This window comes from Peromyscus eremicus, chromosome 8a, assembly GCF_949786415.1.
Source record: "Peromyscus eremicus chromosome 8a, PerEre_H2_v1, whole genome shotgun sequence".
In the NCBI taxonomy this organism is placed as follows: Eukaryota; Metazoa; Chordata; class Mammalia; order Rodentia; family Cricetidae; genus Peromyscus; species Peromyscus eremicus.
Window position 1 is genome coordinate 101,515,381 of NC_081423.1, and position 25,074 is coordinate 101,540,454.

A 25,074-nucleotide genomic window follows, 5' to 3' on the forward strand; every position below is an offset into this window, starting at 1 on the left:
ATTCCTGGAAATGTGTTTGCCAGTGTGTCATAACCATAGAAAGTGATGCTGCTAGAGGCTGTGAGCCTGAGCTGACAATGGTTCCTATTGCTTGAGGTGACTCTGTCTATAGCCTTAGGAGCCAGCAGAGTACCTTACTATATATGGCCCTTTTTCTACAAAACTGACCATTTCCTCTGGACTTATGAGGAGCTTTGAAGAACCTGTGTTGGACTGAGGTACCACCCTGGGTCTTTGGAGGATCTAAGGCTGTGTCTTATCTCTGCAGACTGTGCCCCCATTTAATGTACATAAAGACCTCTGGACTGTCAGGCCTCCCAGCCCGCTAGTCTGTGTTAAATGCTGATTGGCTTGAGCTCACCAGCACTGTTCCTCATTGACCTGAGCCTGCAGTCTGTCTGCAGGAAGCTTCTCCAGCCCCTGACCACCACACACCTCAGGGCCCTGCTTCGTCTCAGCTGTTCCCATCTCAGCCTTCAGCTCCCACTGTTGTCCTTGTCACAGTGTGAGGAGTGCTTGTTAAGCCAAGGGATGTCTTTGTCCACTGAGACAACTGTTTTCTTCCTCAGCAAGTGTTCTCAGTCTCTTCTCTTCCAGTTCTCTGTCTTAGAAGCTGACACTAGATACCAATCTCCAACATTAGTTAATCATTCTTTTATTTTACTACAATCTTATAATCAGTTATAGACTTAATTATTCTCTATAAATGTCTCCTTGGGATAGTGCTGGAGGTTGAACTTAGGTCTTGGTTCATGGTCAGCTGGTGCTCAACACTGATTCACATCCCAGTCCTGAGCAGACCAGCAGCATGTCATGCAGTTAACTCAGACACTGACCATGACAATCTCAAGTACACAGGTGCAGAGCTAAATCTCAGGGAGCATGCTTTCTTTTTTTTTTTTTTGGTTTTTCGAGACAGGGTTTCTCTGTGTAGCTTTGCGCCTTTCCTGGGACTCACTTGGTAGTCCAGGCTGGCCTCGAACTCACAGAGATCCGCCTGACTCTGCCTGGAGCATGCTTTCTTGATTAACCTGATCTGGAGAAAGTTTACTTAGCTGTTTATTTTATAATCGTACTTTGTTTTATCCCTAGCTGCGTAAAATTTCTTTCTCAATGAATCTGGTTGTAGCAGGAATCTTAAAAGTTCTTATTAATAAAATCAAACCTGAGGCCAGGTATTGGGGTGAATGCTGGAAGGTCAGAGATGCAGAACAAGCCACAGCTTCCTCGCCTTGCCAGTTTCTCAGCTGATCCTATTTCCTCAGACTGGAAGCCTCTGAGTCCTCATCTGAATGGGTCTCAGCTGAACTGCTGCTAGAAGCCTGAAAGCTTAACCAGCCAAATGCTTCTAGTTTCTGGTCCTCACACTTTATATACCTTTCTGCTTTCTACCATCACTCCCTGGGATTAAAGGCTCGCTTTCTGGGATTAAAGGCATGAGTCACCATGCTTGTCTGTATCCTTGAACACATGGATTTCTGCCTCTGGAATGCTAGGATTAAAGGCGTGTGCTACCACTGCCTATCCTAAGTATCTAGTGGCTTTTCTGTTCTCTGACCCCAGATAAATTTATTAGGGTACACAATATTTTGGGGAACACAACACACATCTGGTCATTGTTTTCATTGTGTCTTGTGGCTTTGTTTGTTTGTTTGGTTTTGGTTTTGGTTTGTTTTTTTTTTTTTTTGTTGTTGTTTTTGAGACAGGGTTTCTTTGTGTAGCCCTGGCTCTCCTAGAACTAGCTCTGTAGACCAGGCTGGCCTTAAACTCACAGAGACCTGCCTTCCTCTGCCTCCCGAGTGTTGAGATTAAAGGGGTGCACCACAACCATTCAGCTGTTTTCATTGTTAACAGAACTGGATGACTGGTTTTGGAAATAGCTACATTTATTTTATTTTATTTTATTTTATTATTTTTTATTTTTTTATTTTTTTGGTTTTTCGAGACAGGGTTTCTCTGTGTAGCTTTGCACCTTCATTGGAACTCACTTAGTAGCCCAGGCTGGCCTTGAACTCACGGAGATCCGCCAGCCTCTGCCTCCCGAGTGCTGGGATTAAAGGCGTGTGCCACCACCACCTGGCAGAAATAGCTACATTTAAAAACAAGCCAGTGTCCTTGCCTTTCTGATGAGTGTTTCAGACGTGGCTGTGGAAGCAGGTTCTGCCCAGTTCTGCTGTAACCTTCTAAGGCCCTGCTCTGCTGGTCACTCTCTTCCCCCAGTTTTTGTTTTCAAATTAAATTTAAAAAAAAAAAAACAAAACATATTTTATGTTATCAGTGTTTTGCATGCATGTATGCCTGTGCACCACCTCCAGAGGGCAGAAGAGGGTGTCAGGTCACCCAGAATGGAAGTTATGAGCTACCCTGTGAGTGCTAAGACTCGAACCTGGGTCCTCTGGAAGAGTAACCATGCTGTTAATCACTGAGCCATTTCCACCCACTTTCCCCATTCTGCTTGTTTGTTTTTTTGAGACAGGGTTTCTCTGTATAACAGTCCTAGCTATCCTGGAATTAGCTCTGTCAACCAGGCTGGCCTCCAATTCACAGAGATCCGCCTGCCTCTGCCTCCTGAGTGCTGGGATTAAAGGCGTGGGCCACCACTGCCCAACTTTCTCCGTTCTTGGAAATGTTGGGAAGCTGCTATTTCTCTGGCTTCCACGTGGGAACCTGGGGAAGAGAATGTGGAGGTAGTAGTGTGTGTTGTGATCACCCTAACCATAGTGGGCTCCCTCTGCCCCTGTTGCAGGCATACCCTTTGGAAGCGGGTCCAAGGTGCAGTCACCCCCCTCCTGGCGAGCGTGATATCTCACATCGACAGAGACGGCAACCTGGAGCTACTGGCCCAGCCGGATTCACCAGCCTGGGTCCAAGCTCTTTGGATGTTTATTTTCAGTGACATTAAGTTCCTGAACATCCCTCTTGTGGTGAATAACACAAGGTGAGTGAGAGCCTGGCTTTGATGGAGGGAAGGTCATAACAGAGCAGCAGCACCTTGTTCTGTCCCCAAGCTACTGCTGGTACCCTGTGAACCTGCTCAGTGCAGCCTGGAGGGTCATAGCAGCAGACAGTGCTCACTGAAACCCTGAGAGGTCCTCGGTCACTCTGCTGTTCCATCTGCCTACGTTGAGAGCACATGAGAGTTCAGGTCACCAGGTTCAGGTTCACAACACAGATGCTGAGCGAGCAGAACCTGTGCTCAGCCTTCCTTGTGCTTGTCCCTTCCCGAAGGCCTGGCCTTGTGGGGCTTGGACCCAAGGAAACTTTGGCTCCAGGATGTAGGCTACTCAGAAATACATAAAGGAATGGGATATTGAAAAGTATGAAGGTGCCAAGTGTGTGGGTGCCCAAAGAGTCTGGAAAAGAATGTCAGATCCCTGGAGCTGGAGTTACAGGCGGTTGTGAACTACCTAATGTGGGTACCAGGAACAGAATTCAGCTCTGGAAGAGCAGCAAGCACCTTAACCACTGAACCACCTCTCCAGCCCCTGGATTGGGATCCTGGATTGCTGGTGGGAGCATGTATTAGAGTACAGTGTGCTGCCGATGTTCATACAAGAAGACTTCGAGCATATGGTCAGAGCCCTCTGCACAGAGGCAGTGGCGGAGGGGAGGGCAGGAAGGCCACAGAGACCTGGATCTGCCACAGAACTTTGGGCACCTTACGTGGTGGCTCTTGCTGCCACTTTTCCTTGAGTTCCTGTACAGCAGAGTCCCTGACCTGGGAACCCACCTGCAGCTACCCACGAGGCCTACAACAATAGTCTTTTAATTTTTAAGAATTTTGTATGTGTATGAACATATGTGTACATGCATGTGGAGGTCAGAGGTCAGCACTGGGTGTCTTCCTCAGTCGTGGCAGATCGCTTGTTAAAGGTGTAGTTTTATTTGTGTGTCTGTCTGTGTCTGTTTACATGGTTGTCCGTGGAGACCGGAAGAGCCCTTGGAGCCAGAGCTGCAGGCAGTTATAATCCCAGGTGTGGGTGCTGGGAACTGAACCCAGGTCCTCTGGAAATGCAGTCTGTGCTCTTCACTGTGGGCAGCCCACCTGCTACCTTATTTCCTGAGACCAAAGCTAACTATTTGGCTCGATGGGCTGAACAGCCAACACCAGGGATTAGGCCTCATCCCTGCCTCCCCAGCACTGGGATTCCCAGTGCATGGAACTGCACCTGTCTTTTTTTTTAACTAGGTGCTGCGGATTTACACTCGGGTCCTCCTGCTTGCACAGCATGGCTTGACAGAACCATCTCCCACCCCTCCATGTCTTCCTTCCTTGTTTCCTCACTGTATGAAATGCTGCTGGTACCTCCCCCATGTGGGCACGTGCTCCATCACAGAGGCGTTCCCCAGGGAGAGCCTCTCTGAAGGACTGAGGGCTGGTGTTAGTTGTGCACACGACCTCATGTCTCCAGTGCCATCTCACGAGCCTTGCTCTCGCTTGCCTTGTTGCAGGTCCGAGAATGAGATGCCCTCCATCCTGGTACAGAGCCACATGAACCTGCTCAAGGATGCATGCAATGCTGTCCCTTTCAGCTGGAGGATCAGGGACTACCTGGAGGAGCTCTGGGTGCAAGCTCAGTATATCACAGACACAGAGGGTGAGCCCCCCCAATGCAGGCTCAGGGCAGAAGAATTAACCTGCTCAAGGCAGGACAATTTTGAAGGGCTTAGTTTTAACACTCTGGATGTGGAGTAGCCTCCAGTATGTTGTTTTAAAATTTCTGTTGAAGGGCCGACAGGATGGCTCAGTGGGTAAAGGCACCTGGGCACCAAGTCTGATCACCTGATCAGTCCTTGGTATCTACATGTCAGGAGAACAGATTGCCCCAAGTTGTCCTTTGACGTCTACACATGTACTGTGATATGAGCGCGTGTGCATGCACAGACATGCACAGATACATGTAACCATAAATTAAAGTTCTGCTGAGGGCACAAGCCTCCATCAAGGGTCATGAATCTATAGATGACATGACCAGAGTAGCCTTAGAAGTGACCTTTAGTCACGGTTTGGGGCATGACAAAATGGGTCATTTACATCAGGTAAATAGCTTGCTACCTGGAATAGGAAGGTTATTCTCCTGAGGTAGCTGCCTTGGGAAATATCCCCATTGTGGAATTTTATCAGAGTAGAGCATCCTCCTTCATGTGGAGACATCAGGTCACAAAGTTAAGTACCTTGCTGTCAAACATGAGGGATTTGGCCATTCTCCCTCTAGAAAAAAATGACAGCCTACCATCTTGTGAAAAGTTGTTTTTATGCAAGAAGTCCTCCCCTCAGCACTCTCTTCAAAGTGGCCTGGATACTCTAAGCTGACCTTGCTTTCCCAGATCAGCATTGTGCACTCTTTAAACCACCATGGAGCAGTCTCCCCTGAGGAAGCACCCTCCTTTTTCCTGATGATAACCCATCTGCCCCTGCTCGTCTAGGACAGCTGCGAGCCGAGCTGTGGGAGGCAGAGCGCTAGTTGGTGTGGCTTCTGACTCCAGCCCGAGGAGCAGCCCACCTTCCTGATTCACCTGGAACTCTAGACAGAACACAGATGGAGTGTTGCAGATGCTTTCTCCCCTTGGGGCTAGCTTGGCTGTTGTGACCCAGCTTTAACACTGGTTCTGCCTCTGTTTGTCTTCCCTACCGTCTGGACAGTGGCCAGGCAGCCGGTACCCCTCCAGCCTGGGTCTAATAGCTCCTTCTTTGAGACAGTGACCTCTTTCTTCCCTAGACTCAGGGTTTTATCTCGCTCATGCCACTCTGTGCCTTTTCCGTAGGGTTATCAAAGAAGTTCATGGAAATCTTCCAGAAGACTCCCTTGGGCGTGTTTCTCGGTCAGCTCCCTGTGGCACAGCAGGAGGATCTCTTGCAGAGCTACTTGAAGGACTTCCTGCTTTTGAACATGAAAGTGACTTCGTGGGAGGAGTTAAAGGTAGGTGTGAATACTATGGACAAGAGCACGTCCTCACCTCAGCCACAGTGTTGCCAAATTCAAACACTCTTAGAGCTACATGGAACACTCAGGGCCAAGCCCTCAGCCTCAACTCTGTGCCTTCTAGAACCAAACCTTGTTCTCATTTAGAGTTCTAAGATCGCTGCCAGCATAATGGCATTCATCTATAATCTCAGATAATCTGTACTCTATAATACTATACTTGGGAGGTAGCGGCAGGAGGAACAGCAGTTCAAGGCCATAGCAAGTTCAGGACCAGCCTGGGCTACATGAGACCAATAATAGTAAAAATGATAATAGTGCCGGGCGGTGGTGGCGCACGCCTTTAATCCCAGCACTCGGGAGGCAGAGCCAGGCGGATCTCTGTGAGTTCGAGGCCAGCCTGGACTACCAAGTGAGTTCCAGGAAAGGCGCAAAGCTACACAGAGAAACCCTGTCTCGAAAAACCAAAAAAAAAAAAAAAAAAAAAAAGATAATAGTAATAATAATAATAAATGAAATTCAGTGGAAAGATTGATGCATCTCACTGCCCCAAACCTTCATGCCTCACTGCATGGGTACAATTTGGGAGCATACTATAACTAATATGGTCAAAGTTTGCTTAATGCAGCTCTTCCTAGGAACCATGAAGGATCAAGCCTTGTTTGATTTGTGAAACTTAAGAAGCCACCTGCTGATAGAAACAATGTAGATGTCTAGGTGCATTGTCTAAGACTCTAAAAGAGAAATAGGGGAGACCGGGTAGTGTTGGCACTCAGGAGGCAGAGGCAGAGGGATCTCTGTGAGTTCAAGCCCGACTTGGTCTACAGAGTGAATTCTAAAACAGCCAGGGTTACACAGAAAAACCCTGTCTTAAAAATGTTTTGTTAATCAATGAAAATAAAGAAGGTCAGATTAAAGTCTTTTAAAGACAGATTTAACATGAGTACTTGCCAATCATTAAAGCAATGTTTTCAGCTGGGCATGGGAGGCAGAGGCAGGAGGATCTCTGTGAGTTTGAGGCCAGCCTGGTCAACAGAACAAGTTTCAAGACAAGCAAGGGCTACACAAGAGAAACTCTATCTCAAAAAACCAACTAACCAAACAAACAAACAAAAACCCCCAATGTTCTCTGAGTTGACTAGTGTTGGAGGGGGTGTTTAAATTGTAACAGAGTAAAGAAATTTGGGGACATAATGACCCTAGTTGTCTTTAGCTAGGGTTTCTATTGCTATGATAAAACACCATGACCAAAAAGCAAGATGGGGAGGAAAGGGTTTATTTACCTTACACTTCCATATTGATGATGTTCATCATTGAAGGAAGTCAGAACTGGAGCTAAAACAGGGCAGAAACCTGGGGGCAGGAGCTGATGCAGAGGACGTGGAGGGGTGCTACTTACTGGCTTGTGCCCCATGGCTTGCTCAGCCTACTTTCTTATAGAACCCAGAACCACCAGCCCAGGGAAGGCACCACCCACAATGGGCTGGGCCCTCCCCACATCAGTCATTAACTAAGAAAATGTCCTCCAGCTGGCCAGTGGTAGCACACATTCCTTTAATCTCAGCACTCAGGGAGGCAGAGGCAGATCTCAGTGAGTTCAAGGCCAGATTGGTCTACAGAATGTGTTCCAGGACAGCCAGAGCTGCACAGAGAAACCCTGTCTCAAAAAACTAAAAAGGAAAAAAAAAAAAAAGTAAAAGAAAAAGAAAAAAGAAAATGCCTTAAGGATTGCCTACAGCCTGATATTATGGAGGCATTTTCTCAATTGAGGCGTCCTCCTCTCCACTGACTCCAGCTTATGTCGTTGACATAAGACTGATCTGCACACCAGTTTAGGAAGCCAGTGAGGCCATAAAACTCCACCAAAAAACAGCCAGGTGATCCTGGGCCTGATCTTTCAACTTTCTTTTTTATAGCTTTTGAACACATGTAAAACTATGTACTGAAATCCCTTTGTCTCCAGTTTCTGCAGATGGCCCTGTGGTCCTGCCTCAGTGAGCTCCGAGTGACTTCAGGAATGCCTGAGGAAGGGCTCTCCTTGCCCTGGGTGCACCTTGCCTATCAACACTTCAGGACCCGGCTGCAGAACTTCTCCAGAATTTTGACTATCCACCCCCAGGTTCTGAAGAGCCTCGGGGAAGCAGCACAGACGCACAGCTTGCCTGGCTGTGAAATGGTAGGGGTCTCTTCTGGGAAGGCCACCGGGGCTTGCCCTCCGTGAGTGCTTTTGATTCCATCCTGTGAGCAGAGGGCTTATGGAGCCATGTCCCAAATAGGAGATGCTTTATGGGCAGGCACATCTGCCATGTGACGGAGGAGCAGGTTACAAGCCTGGACCCCAAACCTCACTGGGAATAAGGATGCAGGGCTGTATTGAAGGGTGGCGGTGGAGAAGAGGACCCTGCTGGGTCACATGTCAGTTCTCCTTGTTCCAGATACTAGATGCGTTTGCAGCAATGGCCTGTGTTGAAGTGCTCAAGGGAGACATCCTGAAGCCGAACCCCAAGGCCTGGCTACAGATGGTGAAGAATCTGTCTGTACCACTGGAACTTGTCTGTTCCAGCGAGGACTGTGGGAACATAACCAGAGCTGTCATCCAGGAAGTCAGGTGAGTGGCAAGAGTGCCTCAGTGCACTCCGTGCTCACCCTGGGACCTACCAAATCCTACAGCCTATGATGAGGAGGGTGGGCAGGAGAGACACTCAACTCATTGACCTGCTTAGCAGTGGAGCCTCTCCCAAGTGCTGGTTATCTCACGTGATTCTAGACCCAGGAAGAAAACAGTCTTGAGACATAGGAAGTGGACATGTTGTTACAATGTAGGCAAAGTAAAAAGGAGAGCAGGGACGTGGAGAAGGGGCAGGCTGTCAGGGTCAGGAAACAGTCCCTGTGTTGAGCTTGCAGGACCACTGTGTGTTGAAGCATGGAACGTGACATGGGTGAGCCTGGTGTGTGGAAGAGTGGGGAGCCTGTCTGGAACAGTGTTATGCAGGAAAGATGCCCTCCTGTCCGCCTCACCTCTTAGCCTGTGCTCAGCTCCTGCTCTCTCCTCCGGGATCTGAGGCTCCCGTCAGAGCTCATTGCTAACACCCCTCTTGACAGAGCCTTGTGGAATCGCATTTTCTCCATCTCACTCTTTGTGGAGCATGTCCTCCTGGGGATTGAAAGCCAGATTCCTGAGCTGAGTCAGCTGGTAACCAAGTATGTCTTCTTACTAGACAAGGTGAGTGCTGCTGGGCTTAAGTCACAGTCTGCCCGACTCTGAGCAGAGTGGAGCTGAATCCTCCCCTGACAGTTTCCTCTGGTTGGTGCATTATTGCTCTGGCAGTTTACATAGTGCAGAGGACAGTGATGTCATGACAGATCACTGCGTTCTTTTGTTTGTCTGTTTGGTTTTTTGAGGCATGGTTTGTTTCCCTGTGTAGCCTGGTTGTCCTGGAGCTCTCTCTTTAGACCAGGCTGGCCTCGAACTCAGATATCCATGTGCCTCTGCCTCGCAAGTGCTGGGATTAAAGGCATGTGTTAGCACCGCACAGCAGTCACTGCATTCTCGATGGTGGCTATTTGATTATTTCCTGTCTCAGATTGCCAAGCCAGGGTCTATCACTGAGCATTCGGTTGCAGGAACAGGGATTCAATTAACCAGCCTGTGACTCCCATAGGAGGGATGAAGAAGTTGGTATTCTTAGCCTCTAGAGCAATGGTTCTCAACATGTGAGTCACGACCCCTTTGGGGTCAAGCAGTCATTTCACAGGGGTTTTTATAGCCATCAGAAAATACAGATATTTACATTATGATTCATGACAGTAGCAAAATTACAATTATGAAGTAGCAACAAAAATAATTTTACTGTTGGAAGTCATCACCATATGAAGAACTGTATTAAAAGGTTGCAGCATTAGAAAGATTGAGAATTACTGCTCTAAAGTGACACCCAAATGACTGCATGGCCCATCCTTCAGGGGAGAAGATACCATCACCATGGTCATGACAACAGCCATGGGGGTAGGGCAAGGGAATAGAAAACCACCATGCTTCTGCCCCTCAACGCCTTTGATAAAGGGGTGACATTACAGGACAGCGTTCCTGCAAATAAAGCTACCACCTCTGAACATGCTAGCAGCAGCAGTAGCAGCAGCCACTCAGCACAGCACAAGTCCTCATCCCTTGGGAACTTGACATGAGGGAAGCCAGTTGGGGATGGTCATTGGCATCAGAGAAACATAGCTCCAGGCTTCATGCAGCCACTAAAGTCAGGTGGATGCAGTGGGAAGTCAGCGTGGAAGCCAGCTGCTGATGGACGCAGTGCTGGAGCCATGCAGAAGCTCACTTCTCACTTTTGGTTTTTTTGTTTTTTTGTTTTTTTTTTTCAAGACACGGTTTCTCTGTGTAGTTTTGGTGCCTCTCCTGGATCTCACTCTGTAGACCAGGCTGGCCTCGAACTCACAGAGATCCGCCTGGCTCTGCCTCCCGAGTGCTGGGATGAAAAGCGTGAGCCACCACCGCCCGGCTACTTCTCACTTTTGTAACAGAATGGGCCTTAGCAGCCTCAGCCCGGCTCCCAGAAGCCAGGTGTGCAGGTTTCTTCAGTCTTAGGTCTTTGTCATCTTTAACTGACACCTTCCATCTGGGGAGTTTGGGAAGCTGTTCCTGGTATTACAGCCCATGGAACTATCTGAACTTTTCTGTGAGGTTGGTTCCCATTACCTAGCTGGAAGTGTCAGATGGAATTTGGGGAGACATAGGGCCTCAGGCATCATCTCCTACTGAGGTTGGAAGGGAGGTTGTGTCTGCAAAGCTACCTCTTATCATCCTGACCCTGACCAGGGGTCAACAGTCACAATGTCCTCAGCTTCCCCCAACAAAGCACTGTTAAAAGCTGCAGACAATAGTCAACGTATATTTGGATTTTTTTTCAGTTATCTCTGACAGGAAGGATGGTTACACAGATGACAGGTAGATAGACAGACAAAAAGGAATGTACAGACAGCTAGACTCTTGTTTATATGATCTGCCTTCCAAGGTGCCTCATAGAACAGTCTTCCTAAACACTTTGCTACAGATTTTCAAACATTTGGTTATATCCCTATTGCCTTTGACACCTAGTGCCAGACCACTGCCATATTTTAAAATTGTGCTAAAGTGCATATTACATGAAGCATGTCATTTAAGCCACACACACTCAGTGACACTGAGTACGTCCACACTACGATGCAGCCATCCCCACCATCTAACCCCTGAGCTTTCTTATCTTCCTACACAGAAACTGTCTCCATTAAACAACTCCCCATCCCCCATCCCTCGGTTCTGCATTCTTTCTCTGTGAACTGGACCAGCACTGCTGCCTCATGGGAGCAGAACTTGTAGTTTTTGTCTTTTGGCCTGGTTTCTTGCACACATTGCAGAGTGTGTCAGAATACCCTTCCTTTTAAGGTCGGGTGTAATTGTGTGACCAGAGCCCCCAGAGCTGGTCCACTGTTCGTGGACATTGGGGTTGTTTTTACCTTTTTGGTCATTACAAACATCTGGGAACTTAAACATGGGAGGAGTGCCTCCTCCTCCGTTAGACAAGCTACTCATTTGCTTAATTCTGCTTTCACTTTTAGAGCAGCTGCTGTACTTTTCCCACACTGACATTTCTACCAGCAACATACGGGCTTCCAATTGCTCCATAGCCTGGCCAGTGCTCATTATTTCCCACCTTTTGTAGGACGGCCATCTGAAATGTGGGGTACTGTGAGATGCTGTCACTCTGAGTGTGATTAGTGTCCCTAATGACTAGTACAGAGCACCACTTCACATGCACTCTGGCCATCGTGTGTATCTTCTTAGAGATGTCTAGGTCTTTTGCATGTTTCTCAGCTTGGTAGTTGATTAACCAGTCAAATTTATTGGAGCATAAAAACACATTATTTCTTTTTTGGTTTTTCGAGACAGGGTTTTTCTGTGTAGCTTTGGAGTCCTGGAACTCGCTTTGTAGACCAGAATGCCTTCGAATTCACAGAGATCCACCTGACTGCCTCCAGAGTGCTGGGATTAAAGGTGTGCACCACCACCGCCTGGCTAAAACATATTATTTCCAATTATGATTAATACTAGGAATTCAAGGGTGGCTCAAAAATTAAATGTCATTAACAATACAATTTAAAAGATTGGTGGTGGTGCATGCCTTTAATGCTAGCACTTGGGAGGCAGATGCAGGCGGATCCATGAGTTGGAGGACAGCTTGGTCTATAGAGTGAGATCCAGGACAGGCTCCAAAGCTACACAGAAAAACTGTCTTGAAAAAAAAAAAATAAAATAAATAAATAAATAAAGTAAGTGATCATTTCAAAAGGTAAAGTGTTCAATAAAATTATTTAGGGGAAAAATTACTCTTGGTAAATCAGGAACTCTCCTTAATCTCTTATTGTCCAGTGGAATATTTAATATGAAAACACCTACAAAATGTGTAACCCAGACTTCCAGAAACACAGCCCTTGGCTCATTGTATTTCCTACCGATCACAAGTTCAGCTCTAAATATACATTTTAGAGACACTTCTTAATTATACTGAAGCTGACGTATTCAACAATGTTGAGGACATTCAAAATCCCCAAGCATCCAGAACCTGTAACTCCCATTAACTAGAGAACATGCAGCAGGCACACTCCCTGAAGAGGTTCACAGAGCCGTTACAGTGAGAGGCCCTGAACAGATATTGAAAGGGCCATTGTGGAAGCTTACCTCAAGGGCTATGCCCTGGTACACAGCATTAGAGCAGACAAGACACTGAATGGCATTTGCCCTTGTCCTGAGAGTAGATTCTCAGGGGTGTGGGGGTGATCAAAAAGGGCTCTTAAGTTGCTGTACTGTCCCTGAAGTTTATAGTTTATTCTATAGATTATTCTAAAGCAAAGGTTTTATTCCCCTAAAACTAACATTTCTCTTAAAGGTTGGAAGTCTATACACAGCCAGTCATTACATTATTATTTACAAGTCAAAATATCTCATAATGTGAGTAGAAGGTAGGACCCTTAAAGAGAAATAGGGGAGCCGGGTGGTGGTGCACACGCCTTTAATCTCAGCATTTGGGAGGCAGAGGCAGTTGGATCTCTGTGAGTTCAAGGCCAGCCTGGTCTACAGAGTGAGTTCCAGAACAGTCAGGGCTACACAAAGAAACCCTGTCTAAAAAAAAACAAAATAGGGGACACAAAATCCCCAAGCATCCAGAACCTGTAACTCCCATTAACTAGAGAACATTGTGTCCTATAAAAAGCAGCACAGTCAGGGTGGTGGGGAGATGGTTCAGTAGAGGGACCAGAGTTCAATCCCCAGGATCTACACATATAAGTGAGGTATCATGACTTGCACTTGTATTTCCAGCATTGAGAAAGTACAGTCAGGGATCCCTGAGGTTCTCTGCCTAGAGAGACCAGCCTAATTAGCAAGCTTGAGACCAGTGTCTCACTGTGTCTTTAAAAAGTGGGGGTGTGGTGGGGGGTGATGGCACCCGAGGAATGACATCTAAGGTTGTCTGTCCTCCAGTCTCCATGCATGTGGACATACATAGATGAAAAGCACAGTCACAAAAAGGACACTTAGGGGCAGTGAAATGATTCAGTTCCACCTAACCTGACAATCTGAGTTCACAGAGATGGAAAAATAATATATTGAAATTTTAATTTTGTTTTGATTTTCAAAGGATATTTTCAATGTGGGATTTCATTTTATTTTATTTTTTTTGAGATAAGGTCTCACTATATATAGCTCTGGCTGTACTGGAACTCACTATGTAGACCAGGCTGGCCTTGAACTCACCAAGATCTGCCTGCTTTTGCTTCCTGAGTGCTGGGATTAAAGGCAAGCACCACTATGCCTGGCCATAATAAATTTTTATTTTACGTACATGGGTGTCTTGCCTGTATGTATGTATGTGCACATGTATGTGCACATGTATTCCTGGTACCCAAGGAGGCCAGAGATAGTGTCAGATACCCTGCAACTGGAATTACAGGTGGTTAGGACTCAAACCACAGTCCTCTGGAAGAGCAGCCAGTGCTCTTACCTGTTTAGTCATCTCTGCAGCTCACAAAATTGGGGAAACTTCCTAAGCAAAGTACCAAAAGATACTAGTGCTGTAGGCACGCCATAGTTAGTACTGCATGTCGTCGGCCACTGAGACCATGGTGTTGAGTCACTGCTCACCACCGCCTTCTCCCTCAGTGTCTTGAAGAGAACTCGGACCTGAAGACCCACAGGCCATTTGTGGCTGTAATGACTATCCTTTGTGAGTGCAAGGACAAAGTCAGCAGGACATTCAGCAGGTAAGATGTGTAGTATAACACTCTGCGAGGGACAGACTTCTGAACCTGCAGTTGGGTGGAAGGGCCTGCTCCTTGCAGCCAGCTTTTCTGCTCCTGAACTGATTGTCTTCTTGGGTTCTAGGTTTGGTATTCAGCCATGTCACATCTGCCTGGGAGATGCACAGGAACCTGTCTGTCTGCCTTGTGATCATGTATACTGTCTACAATGCATCAAAACCTGGCTTTCCCCGGGGCAAATGATGTGCCCCTACTGCTTAACTGACTTGCCAGACAAATTCTCAACAACTGTTTCCCAGGAACACGGGTAAAACACCCTTTCTCTTAAGAAAGCTTCCTTCCTCTCTTTTTTCATATATGGTCTTTGGATACACCAGCTTTGGTCAGCTTTCCCCGGGTGTAAGGGCTGGCTTCAGAGAACTTTCATAAGCAATCCCAGAAGCAAACCTTCCTGGACAAGTGCCTCAAAATTCCTTTCCCAACTTTCCCAAATAAGACGGGTACAAACATGGAGACAGCAAACGTAGGTGAAATACACAAGGAAGTGACAACGTCCTTGAGAGAAAACCAAGCATGTAGTGTAGCTTGGCATCTTTAGTGGGGAGGGTTGGAGTAATGCTGGGGATGGAACCCAGGGACTCATGCAGGCTTGGCATATACCCTGCCACTCACCCATAGCCCTGGCCCATCGTCTATCTGCTCTCTTTGTATGAACTCATGTTCATGTGGGTGGGTGTCCGTGTGTGTCAATGAATGTGTACATGTGTCCAGAGATCAACATCAGATTCTCTTCCTTGATCACTCTCTATCTTGTTTTTTGGGACAGGCACCTCATTAACCCTGGAGTCCATCTCTTTGCCTGGCTGACCAGCCAGTGAGCTCTAGGGACCCTCCTGCCACTCCCCTCACACCCTACTGCTGTGATCATAGGTGCAGGGCAGGTCCTTTACCAGTGGCACCATCTGCCCAGATCCTCATCTGTCCTCTTTTTTTTTTTTTTTTTTTTTTTTGGTTTTTCGAGACAGGGTTTCTCTGTGTAGCTTTGCGCCTTTCCTGGGACTCACTTGGTAGCCCAAGCTGGCCTCGAACTCACAGAGATCCGCCTGGCTCTGCCTCCCGAGTGCTGGGATTAAAGGCGTGCGCCACCACCGCCCGGCTTCATCTGTCCTCTTGATGTGTGAGTGCAGCTTTATTCTCTGACTGAGGATGAAGGCAGATCTGGCCCAGCCTTCAGGAGATGGAGAAGCAGAGCCCCCTGGCTCTATGAGCTCAGTAGCCCAGACCCTGCTCCTCTATTCTTCCCCACGCTCTAGGACACTCAATGGTCCAAACGTTGACAGTGTTCCTAGTAGTAGTCTTGACACTCGTATTTTGAAGACCAGTTCTGATCACTGTAAAGTCATCACATTTGTTGATTCAATTAAAAAAAATAAGCTAGCCTAGTTTAACCCAACAGTTAGGAGCCTGACGTAAGAGAATTGTCATGAGTTCAAGGTCAAACAAGCATTAAGACAAAACACTATCCAAATATCACTCTGCCTGGAAGGGTTGGGATCACATTCTACAAGCCGTTTGTCACAGTCTCCCCCACCCCCACCAGGAAAGCCATTGAGAAGCATGCCCAGTTCCGGCACATGTGTAACAGCTTCTTCGTGGACCTGGTTTCTACCATGTGCTTCAAAGATGACACCCCTCCTCAGAAGAGTGTGATTGACACCCTGCTGTCCTTACTCTTCATACAAAAGGAACTGCTGAGAGATGCTTCCCAAAGTGAGTTGCCTTCTTCTCGTAAATGTAAAAACCAGGCTATAGCTCAGCGTTGTACCATGACATGAACTACAGCCCCTTTGTCTCTGGCCGCAGAGCACCGTGAACACACAAAGTCTCTGTCTCCATTTGGTGATGTTGTCGACAAGACTCCTGTCACCCGCTCTGTGGTACTAAAACTGCTTCTCAAGTACAGGTCAGTGGCCCTCATCTGGGACTTTGCTTCCCTTTGCCTCTCTGTGGCTCTGTCTTGGCTACACTGTGGATGGGAGCTCATCTGTGGTCTGGAGAAGCAGCTTCTGTGTGAGCAAACCCAGCTCACTTGAAGGGTATGCGTGTATAACTTCCCCCATGGGCCCATGAGTACGGCCCAGCACAAGTGATACTTAGCAAGAAGCCATGGTGTGCTTCTGCCCCCAGCTCCTGCCACCCAGTCTTGTGACTTGCTGTCCCCTCATTCTCCGTGCTCTGGTGTCCTGCAGGTCTGTGTTCTACTGAACATGGGCTCTGTCCATCAGGCCAGATGTCCCGTGTGGCAGATGTGCTGAGCGAGAGCTGCAGCTCTCCAAGTGTCCACTCAGTCCCGAACTCCAACGTTTTCTACAATCCTATCCAGGCACTCTCGGCCTTTGGGTACCTGCAGTGGCATTCCTTAAGGGGTTCTAGAGACACTCCAGAGTCCTAGTCCTGGTTCCCCTCACTGCTGAGCACACAGATTGTTGAAAAATGCAAGTTTCACTCATTTGCTTTCCTAACCATGACCCTTCAGGGTATGACTTAACACTGTTCTGTGGGGACCGGAAGTGCTCATGGATACCAGCAGCACAGCAGAGCACAGTGATCACCTTACAGTAACGTGGAGTTGCCCTGAGTTAGGACTTGTTTCAGGTTAGACTATCTGTGCCTGGACGAGCAGCTGCAGGAGCACAGAATTGGGCTCACTGGCATTTTCTTCAACAGAGCAATCCTGTCACAGTTAAATACTATGGTATTTGCTGCCAATGATACAGTTTAAATATTTAAGTGAGAATTCAAATTTTAGACATGTACCCTCCACCACAAGCTGATCCACTTTGTAAGACTTTTTTTTTTTTAACAGATCCATAGGGATATTAATGATTCTGTGGGGTATTTTTTTCTAGTGCATTCTACAATAAAAATATACCAATAGTGAAAATATTTTCCAAATGACCAGTGCTTAGTGTCACAAAATCATGTGTTACCCCCCTCCCCCAAATCAGGGGCTAGGGATGCAGTTTGGTGGAGTGCTTGTTTGGCACATACAAGGCCTTGGATTGGAGGTTACGGGAGTGGGAGGGAGATGTGGGTATTCCCATAAACTGACATAACCAGGAACAATGTGTCTCTTTCCACAGCTTCCATGAAGTAAAGGATTACATCCAGAACTACTTGACCCAGTTAGAGAACAAAGCATTCCCAACAGAAGATAAAACAGAATTGTACCTGCTCTTTATCAACTGCCTAGAGGTATGATGGCTGTCCCTGCATTTCTTTTGAAAACTGTGAACCACGCTTCACACTGTGAAAGCATTTCTGAAAGCCAACAGGATGCCACTGTAGCCAGTACAATGAAGAGATACTTTGTTCTGTGTGGGGAAAAAAAAAGTTTCGGAGCTGTGTGCCTGCCTTCTTCAGTTCCTATATAGTCAGGGGTTGCCTGACTGTGTTTCGATCCTTCCTGTCCCTCAGGGGCCACTGTGAGATAATAGCACTCAGGGATGTCCATGCCATCTTTATTCTGTAAGTGACTCTGATGCTGGCACAGCTGAATTCCCCAGTGATGCATTTCTCAGACGGTGATGCCTATGTTGCATCACCACAGAACTGGCAGTGGTTCTCCTCAGCCCATCACTATGGACACGATCCACAGCCTCGACATTACACATTTTCCCTTGTAAGTTGGCTTCTTCTCTTCCTTCCTGCTCTCACATAGAAGGGAATGCCAGCTGTCCATGATTCCAAACAATGTACACCGCTGCTCTCCATGATACCGTCTTTCCCATGACGACACAGGCATGCTGTGGCAACCTTTGAAGACAGGGCTTGCTGATGTAGACTGATGCCGGTCTTTGTGTCTCCATTCCTCAGGATTCAGTACATGAGAAGACAAGTGCTGTCTGTAGAAGTAACAAGCAGGGCCTGAGAGAGGAAGGCCATTTCCTTAGGACATACGCACCAGGAAGGCGGCGAGGCCACGAGCCTGCCCGCACAACTTCGGTGGAGTACCTGCAGGAGGTGGCCAGAGTCCGCCTCTGCCTTGACTTGGCTGCTGACTTCCTCTCTGAGCTTCAGGAAGGAGCAGGCAAGTCTCCTCCACAGAGATCCTCTAATTCAGAAGTCTGAACTATGGGAAACCTGTTCTTAGGACATGGCTGTTCTTCCACAACCTTTCCTCTGTGTTCTTTCACCATGGGACTGTGTTCTATGGCAGTCCTGTCACTGCCCCTCACCTGCTTTCTTCCCAATCTCACAGAACTGGCTCAAGAGAAGCAGTGCTTCCTGAAGCATGTTGAGCAGTTCTGCACCCGCGTCAAGAATGATTGGCACCGTGTGTACCTGGTGAGGAAACTCTCAAGCCAGCGTGGGATGGAATTCGTGCAGAGCTTCTCCAGGCAGGGCCATCCATGCCAGTGGGTGTTTCCCAGGGACGTCATTGCACAGCAGGTGAGGAGCAGGGTCTTGGCCAAGAAGGGCATGCCTCTTACAGCCCTGCCTGCAGCATACTCTGGCTGGACTTGGGGCTGAAGCTCAGTGTGCTGCTCTCCCGAGCCCTCCCCTATCCAGATGGGAAATGGGCCTTTGCCTCTGCCTCAGCATGAGTCAAAACACCCCACCACAGGGGGATATTGGTGAGTGTGTTGAGAGAGTGAGTGTGTGTGTGTGTGTGTGTGTGTGTGTGTGTGCGCACACACACACACATGATGTTCTGGTGTGTTCATTTGCATTTTATTTAGGTTTGATTTCTTATTTAGCTGGATACAGGGAAGGTAAAGAATGTTTCTACCCTTATAGAAAACTCTGTCCTTTCCACTTCTGGCAGGTGGAAAGAGGAAGGAAAAATAAGAGTGATGACTTTTAACGCCTTACTCTAGCACCTTTCCTGGTACTCAGAAATCGGTTCTTACTGTCCTGGGACTGTAAAATGGCACTAACAATCCTGGCTTTTTAAAATTATTCCTTCTTCATTATAATCATCATAATAGGCACCACTGGGGCTTAAAAGTGACAAATTTTTTTGTCACTTGGGCTCAATACAGTGCTGTGAGTGGAGAAAGCAAGCAGGTACAAAGTCAGTACAACCCTTCCCTGGCTTCCAGTGCACAGAAGACACAGATAACTCCCAAAGATAGCCAGCCAGTGCTCCCTGCTCAGCTGTGTCCAAGTCTCAGAGGACAGCCTGGTGCCTTTTTGTCTCTAGAGTTCTTTGCAGAATCTCTCTCATATTATCCCCGCTCTGATTAACCCTCTGCACTGCTGGGATTGCAGAAGGACAACCCAAGCCAGATGGACCGATACCTAGTGCATGGTGATGAATACAAGGCTCTTCGTGATGCAGTGGGCAAAGCTATGCTCGAGTGCAAGACCTTGGACGTTGGGACTGCTCTGATGGTAAGATGCATCTGGGCTTTGCTCTGGTCCCAGGAGGCCTGCATCTTCCCGTACATACATCAAACAAGAGACTGTACAACTGAGTAGCCCCCCAGAGTGATACTGTACTAGAAATAGATATACATACTCCTGCCCTACATGGGGAACTGAGGGCTGGAGCGGGTACCGTGACACTTGAGTTGGCCTGTCATAACGGGGACCCTGGTGAGGAGCTGCTCCAGGCTCACTGAGACCTGAAGAAGGCTGGCACTCCTCACAAATTCCTCTGTATGTTTGTGCTGTACACATGCTCCTGACTCTTCTAACAATGACGCCAAGGCTTTTAGGATTCCGCCTGAAGGCTGTTCTGGCTTCCTGTGTGAGACCCTACTTGCGCTGCCATTGTGCTGAGAAGAGAACACAGACATTCTGTCTCTGCTCAGGAAGTGTTTCTGATAGCAGGAAATCGTCACCAAGAAGACAGATCCTGGCTGTCTAGCAATGTGCATGAACCATGGAACCACAGAGCTGTGGCCAGGGGATGCCTCCCCTTTCCTCAGACATGTGGTTCAGGCCTGAGAAGAGCAATGTCACCTCTAAATCTCACGTGATGTCTTTGCCTCTGCAGACCTGCAGAAGCCCCAAAGCCCAGCAGACGGCCTACTTACTGCTGGCCTTGTACAGAGAGGTGGCCTCTTTGTACTGTTCCCGCAATGCCAGTCTCCATCCAAAACCAGAGGTGAGCAGCCCAACACAGCAGGGCGTCTGTCCACAGTCTCATCTCTTAGAAGGATTTCTGAGTTAAAGTCGTAAACACGAATTATGTCCATAATTCTCATGTGTGATAGAGGTTTTCAACCTTACTAGATGGAAGATCTGTTTTCACTTTAGCCCAAAGCTTGTAGAATTAGAGCTAAAATTTAGCTCAAATTATAAGATAACATGGGGCTGTTTCCAAGTGAGGTCTCTTCTCTGAGGAATTGCCCTTCAGCTGCTGATTGTTCAGCCACATTTATCCTGATATTTGGTATTAAAATCTGGACTACTAAAGCACACACAAACCATGAAATTAGTGTTTTGTTGTGGAGGCCCACAGAGGCTATCTAGCGAGACCTTACTCAGAGAATATCAACTTGCTTTACCCAGCAGGCTGCATAATCAGATGGTTTGAATACCAGGTGTGTCTAGGTCTGTATTTTTACCTAATATTTCCTTATTCCTCTCTCCTCCCCTCAAGAACCATTTGAAAGGTGGGAGCAGGTCGGAGCTGGACTCCGGTAGACTCCCACATTTTGTTCTTTTTTTTTTTTATTTATTTTTTGTTTTTCACCAGTGCTTGGGATGGTGTTGTGTATGCTGGGTATCTGCATATCACAGAGCATCTCAAATCATGTCTGTGTTTCTGTTTTTGTTTTTTGAGACAAGGTATTGCTGTACATGTGTAGCCCAAACTGGCCTCAAACTCATGATCCTCCTTCCTCTGCCTTCCAGGTCCTGGGATTATACATGTGCATTACCACACCCGTATACAATGTTGGGGTGTGGTGTTTCTCTGCTTTTTGATACAGGGTATCATGTAGTCTGGGCTAGCCTTGAACTTCTGATTCACCTGTCTCTATCTCCCAAATGCTCAGGCATGTACCACTGTGTCCAACCCTACAATGTTGTTTTGAAACATGTTAATGTTAAAACATTTTTCTCATCAGCAACGCGAGGCTATGAACAAATTCATTGAGGAAAGCAAGATCCTTTCTGCTCCTAACATTGGACGCTTTGCAAAATCACTAGTGGATGATGCTCTGCCCCTGCTGAGGACCAGGTCTGCTAACAGCAGCCTAGAAGGAACAGTGACTGAAATGGCCGTCCATGCTGCAACTGTATTCCTGTGTGGAAAAAACAAAGTCTTGGAGCCCCTGAGGAACTTGGCCTTCTATCCGGCCAACATGGCAGTAAGATCACCTTAGGGTTTTGTCCCTGTGGAGAACAAACCTCTGGACTTGGGAACCATGAAACCCATTTGTTTCTTGATTTTAATCCATCTGACCACATTGGTGGTGAAAACTTGGCCTGCCCTTGTCTGCCTTCCCCAGACACTGTATTAGTCAGGCTTAGGCTGAAATACACAATACAGTCTGGGTAGGAGAGGCTGAGAACCCCATAGCTGCTCAGTCCGTGAGGCCTCTGTCGTCCCAATCTGACACTGAAGACCTAGAGGGCTCCTGGAGAGACACGATGTCAGTGACGGATGGCAGCAGGAGCCATAGGAAGTAACTCATTAGTAATACGCGAACGGTAGATGAACTTGCCAGCACAGGGGGAGGCAAACAGCAAGGCTTTTCCCTAGGACCCACCTTTATATGCAGAGGTGCGACTCACATTTTGGGTGGGTCTTCCCACTTCAAATAACCTGATTATGAAAATCCCTCATAGGTATGGCCAGCAGTTTATCTCTTAGCTGATTCCAGATCCAATCAGATTGATTGACAGCCAAGATTAGCCATCATAGGCATCTCTGGCACACAGTTTTCAGGCTGAGAAGTCAAGGCCCTCCTTGCTCTGGCCTCTGGCTGTAAGGCCATGCAGTCACATATCATGACCTGTCCCACTTTGATCTTTCAGAGTGCTTTTCTTCCAACAATGCCTGAAGACCTGCTGGTTCAAGCCAGGAGTTGGAGTGGCCTGGAACATCTCGTCTGGTACAGTAAGTGTTGGAATCATACTCTTCTGAGCACAAATGATCAGCCTGTGACTGCACAGGCCTGGGCTGTGCTTGGGGCCCACCGTTGCCTTCGATGGTCTGCAGGACAACAGTGGTTTACAGGACCATGATCTGCTTGCCGTGTGGTCCCAACCCTCTTACATCTGAGTCCAGGCAAAGAGCCCTTTGCGATGCACTTCTGCTTTCCAGAACATCGCATGTGGGAAAAGAGGGGACTGGAACCACACTGAAACTCATGCAAAGACAGGGCACAATACAGCGGTTTTTAACCCAAAGACAGCGCTTTTGATGCACAGAGATGGAAGGCAAGTCATGTGGCCCAAGGCTTTGTGTCAACTCTGCTGTAGCTTTAGTAAATAATCTTTTAAATTACTTTTTAAAGTTGTGGCAGGTAACAATAACAAATCCAAAGAAAAGAAAGGAAAAAAATACTATCCACCATGCTGCCAAGTTAACTATGTGTGAATCGATAATCTAATTTCTCTTAGCTTTCTAAAGCTAAGTTCAGACATTTTTCATTAACCACACGCATTTTTAACAGGAGGCATACATCAAACACTAGCTCACAATATGCCAGACATTTCAGTTTCTAGGGAGGTGCTGAGGCTGAGTCATACTCGGTTGGGATCAGAAGGGATAGAGTGTGGGCCTCTTACTCTCCAATGTGTGTCCTGTTCTTTTAACAGATTGTCCCAATGGCCATCCGTGCACTGTAGGAGAGGTGAGTTTTGGTGTTTGGTTGGGTGGAAGCTCAAAATGTGTGTCCCCCCATGCTGAGAAGAGGGGGAAGGAGAAGGAAACACAGGCTTGTTCTGAGGACCACTCGGGGTTCTAAATATGTGCTAACTGTGCTGAGGACTGTTATCCCAGGGTTCTTCCATGTAGCACCATGGGCATTCTCCGCTGGGCTGCTCCTCACTTCTCAGGACAGTTAGCATCGTGCTTGGCCTCTACACCTCCCAAAGTGTGACAGGCTGGATTGTTTCCTGACATTGCCACAGGGCCATGGACCCCAAAGGGCTGCTGGTTGGTAGTCACTCCCTCCTCAGACCACACAGCAGGAGTCAATGACACTACAGAATGGGAAAGACATCCAAGAGTAGGCCCATGGAGAAGAATGAACACCCAGGTGCCACCTCAGGCCCCGTGCTTGCTGAGAGATGTGGAGGGAAAATCCTGAGGCAAACTGAGGTTCACCTACTTCCTTGTCCATGAAATGAGGTAGAAAGAGGTTCTTCCCCAGGCTGCTCTGGACTATGGAGTTCTATAGTCTGAAGGGCTACAGCTGCTTTGGTGTGCTGGGGCCATGTGTTATAGTACAGAGGCACACTATCTAACCTTTTTAAAGGGGCCCTTGGGAATAATAAATATTATGGTTGGATTTTTTTAAAATAATAATCTCCCATGTATATAAAAAATATCAGACAGGAAGCAAGTAACACCATGTATCTTGGTGTAAGATAGTGAAGCCTTAAGATGAGTGTACAAATACAGGATAGGGATAAAGAGCTGGGTATAAGAAAGCAAAATGTGCTTCGGGTTTTCCTATCAGGTGTCAATCAATTTGGGACTCAAACTTATGTCTACTTTCCATAAAAGTCTGTACTTGCCCACTGTTAACACACTTACAGTAAGTTTCCACCCTGTCTCCATACCACACCCCCAAAATATATACACACAGAAGAAGCAATCCCAGTGACTTCCTATGGCAGAGCAGGGTCACTACACAACATAAAACATCATTGTATTCTCTCTAGTGCGGCAAGCCAATGGAGCAGAGCTTCTGTCCGGACTGTCATGCTCAGATTGGAGGCATCAATCACAGGCCAAATGAAGGCTTCCATCCCATAAGGTACCTAAGCTTCTGCTCCTCCTAGCAATTGCCCCTGGGCTTCAGGACTGTTCCAATTCTTCTTCCTAAACTGTCAGTAGCTTGTGCCAAAGACACTGTCATACATCTGGATCTATGTTATACTTGGCAAAGTGCCAAGGTCCCTGTCATTAGGAAACCATAAGGTGCTGTCACTGGTCTTAAACACAGAGTGGCCTGCACATTAATACTTGCTAATACAGACATGTTCTGTGGGGTCTATAAACATGTCCTGACTCAGGACAGTAGGTCTAATAAACTGAAATCATAGCTGCCTATTTCAGCACATGATGCCGGACTTGTAATCTATCTATCTTAGTTCTCTCTCATCTCCTTCCTACCCTCTTGTAGTTTGAGGGGTTTTGTTTTGGTTTGGTTTGGTTTTTTTTTTTTTTTTTGGTTTTTTTTTTTTTTTTTTTTTTTTTTTGGTTTTTCGAGACAGGGTTTCTCTGGGTAGCTTTGCGCCTTTCCTGGAACTCACTTGGTAGCCCAGGCTGGCCTCGAACTCACAGAGGTCCGCCTGCCTCTGCCTCCCGAGTGCTGGGATTAAAGGCGTGCGCCACCACCGCCCGGCCTGGTTTGGTTTTTTAACATAGGATTTCATACTATACCCTTGGCTGTCCTGGTACTTTCTATGTGCCCCAGGCCTGACTCAGCCTCCTGAGCGCTAGGATCACAGGGACATGCCACCACACCGGGCTTGTTTTTGTTTTTCAAGATGTGAGGAAAATGAAGGACACATAATCAGGCTTGTCAAATACTGCCCCATGCCTTGGTCTGTGTGAGGTGTGAGTTTGAAGACACCCACACTGCATTCTAAGACCCTTCAGAAAAGTTATTCCTTATCTAAGATGGCACAGTCATTAAAGAGGATGACACAC

General features: G+C 47.3%; 1 protein-coding gene across 1 annotated transcript in view; it reads left to right on the plus strand.

The window, feature by feature from the left end:
• The window catches only part of Rnf213 (ring finger protein 213), a 102,453-nt gene that overhangs the window by 61,729 nt on the left and 15,650 nt on the right, over window positions 1-25,074 (plus strand). The window contains exons 36-54 of the mRNA XM_059270763.1: window positions 2,747-2,938; window positions 4,453-4,598; window positions 5,767-5,921; window positions 7,888-8,100; window positions 8,360-8,532; window positions 9,027-9,147; window positions 14,131-14,231; window positions 14,353-14,535; window positions 15,829-15,998; window positions 16,092-16,191; window positions 17,372-17,483; window positions 18,105-18,318; window positions 18,490-18,680; window positions 19,503-19,625; window positions 20,233-20,343; window positions 21,311-21,553; window positions 22,224-22,305; window positions 23,010-23,044; window positions 24,081-24,175. Coding sequence (XP_059126746.1) covers window positions 2,747-2,938; window positions 4,453-4,598; window positions 5,767-5,921; window positions 7,888-8,100; window positions 8,360-8,532; window positions 9,027-9,147; window positions 14,131-14,231; window positions 14,353-14,535; window positions 15,829-15,998; window positions 16,092-16,191; window positions 17,372-17,483; window positions 18,105-18,318; window positions 18,490-18,680; window positions 19,503-19,625; window positions 20,233-20,343; window positions 21,311-21,553; window positions 22,224-22,305; window positions 23,010-23,044; window positions 24,081-24,175 — 2,760 coding nt within the window. The remainder of the gene's footprint in view (window positions 1-2,746; window positions 2,939-4,452; window positions 4,599-5,766; window positions 5,922-7,887; window positions 8,101-8,359; window positions 8,533-9,026; window positions 9,148-14,130; window positions 14,232-14,352; window positions 14,536-15,828; window positions 15,999-16,091; window positions 16,192-17,371; window positions 17,484-18,104; window positions 18,319-18,489; window positions 18,681-19,502; window positions 19,626-20,232; window positions 20,344-21,310; window positions 21,554-22,223; window positions 22,306-23,009; window positions 23,045-24,080; window positions 24,176-25,074) is intronic.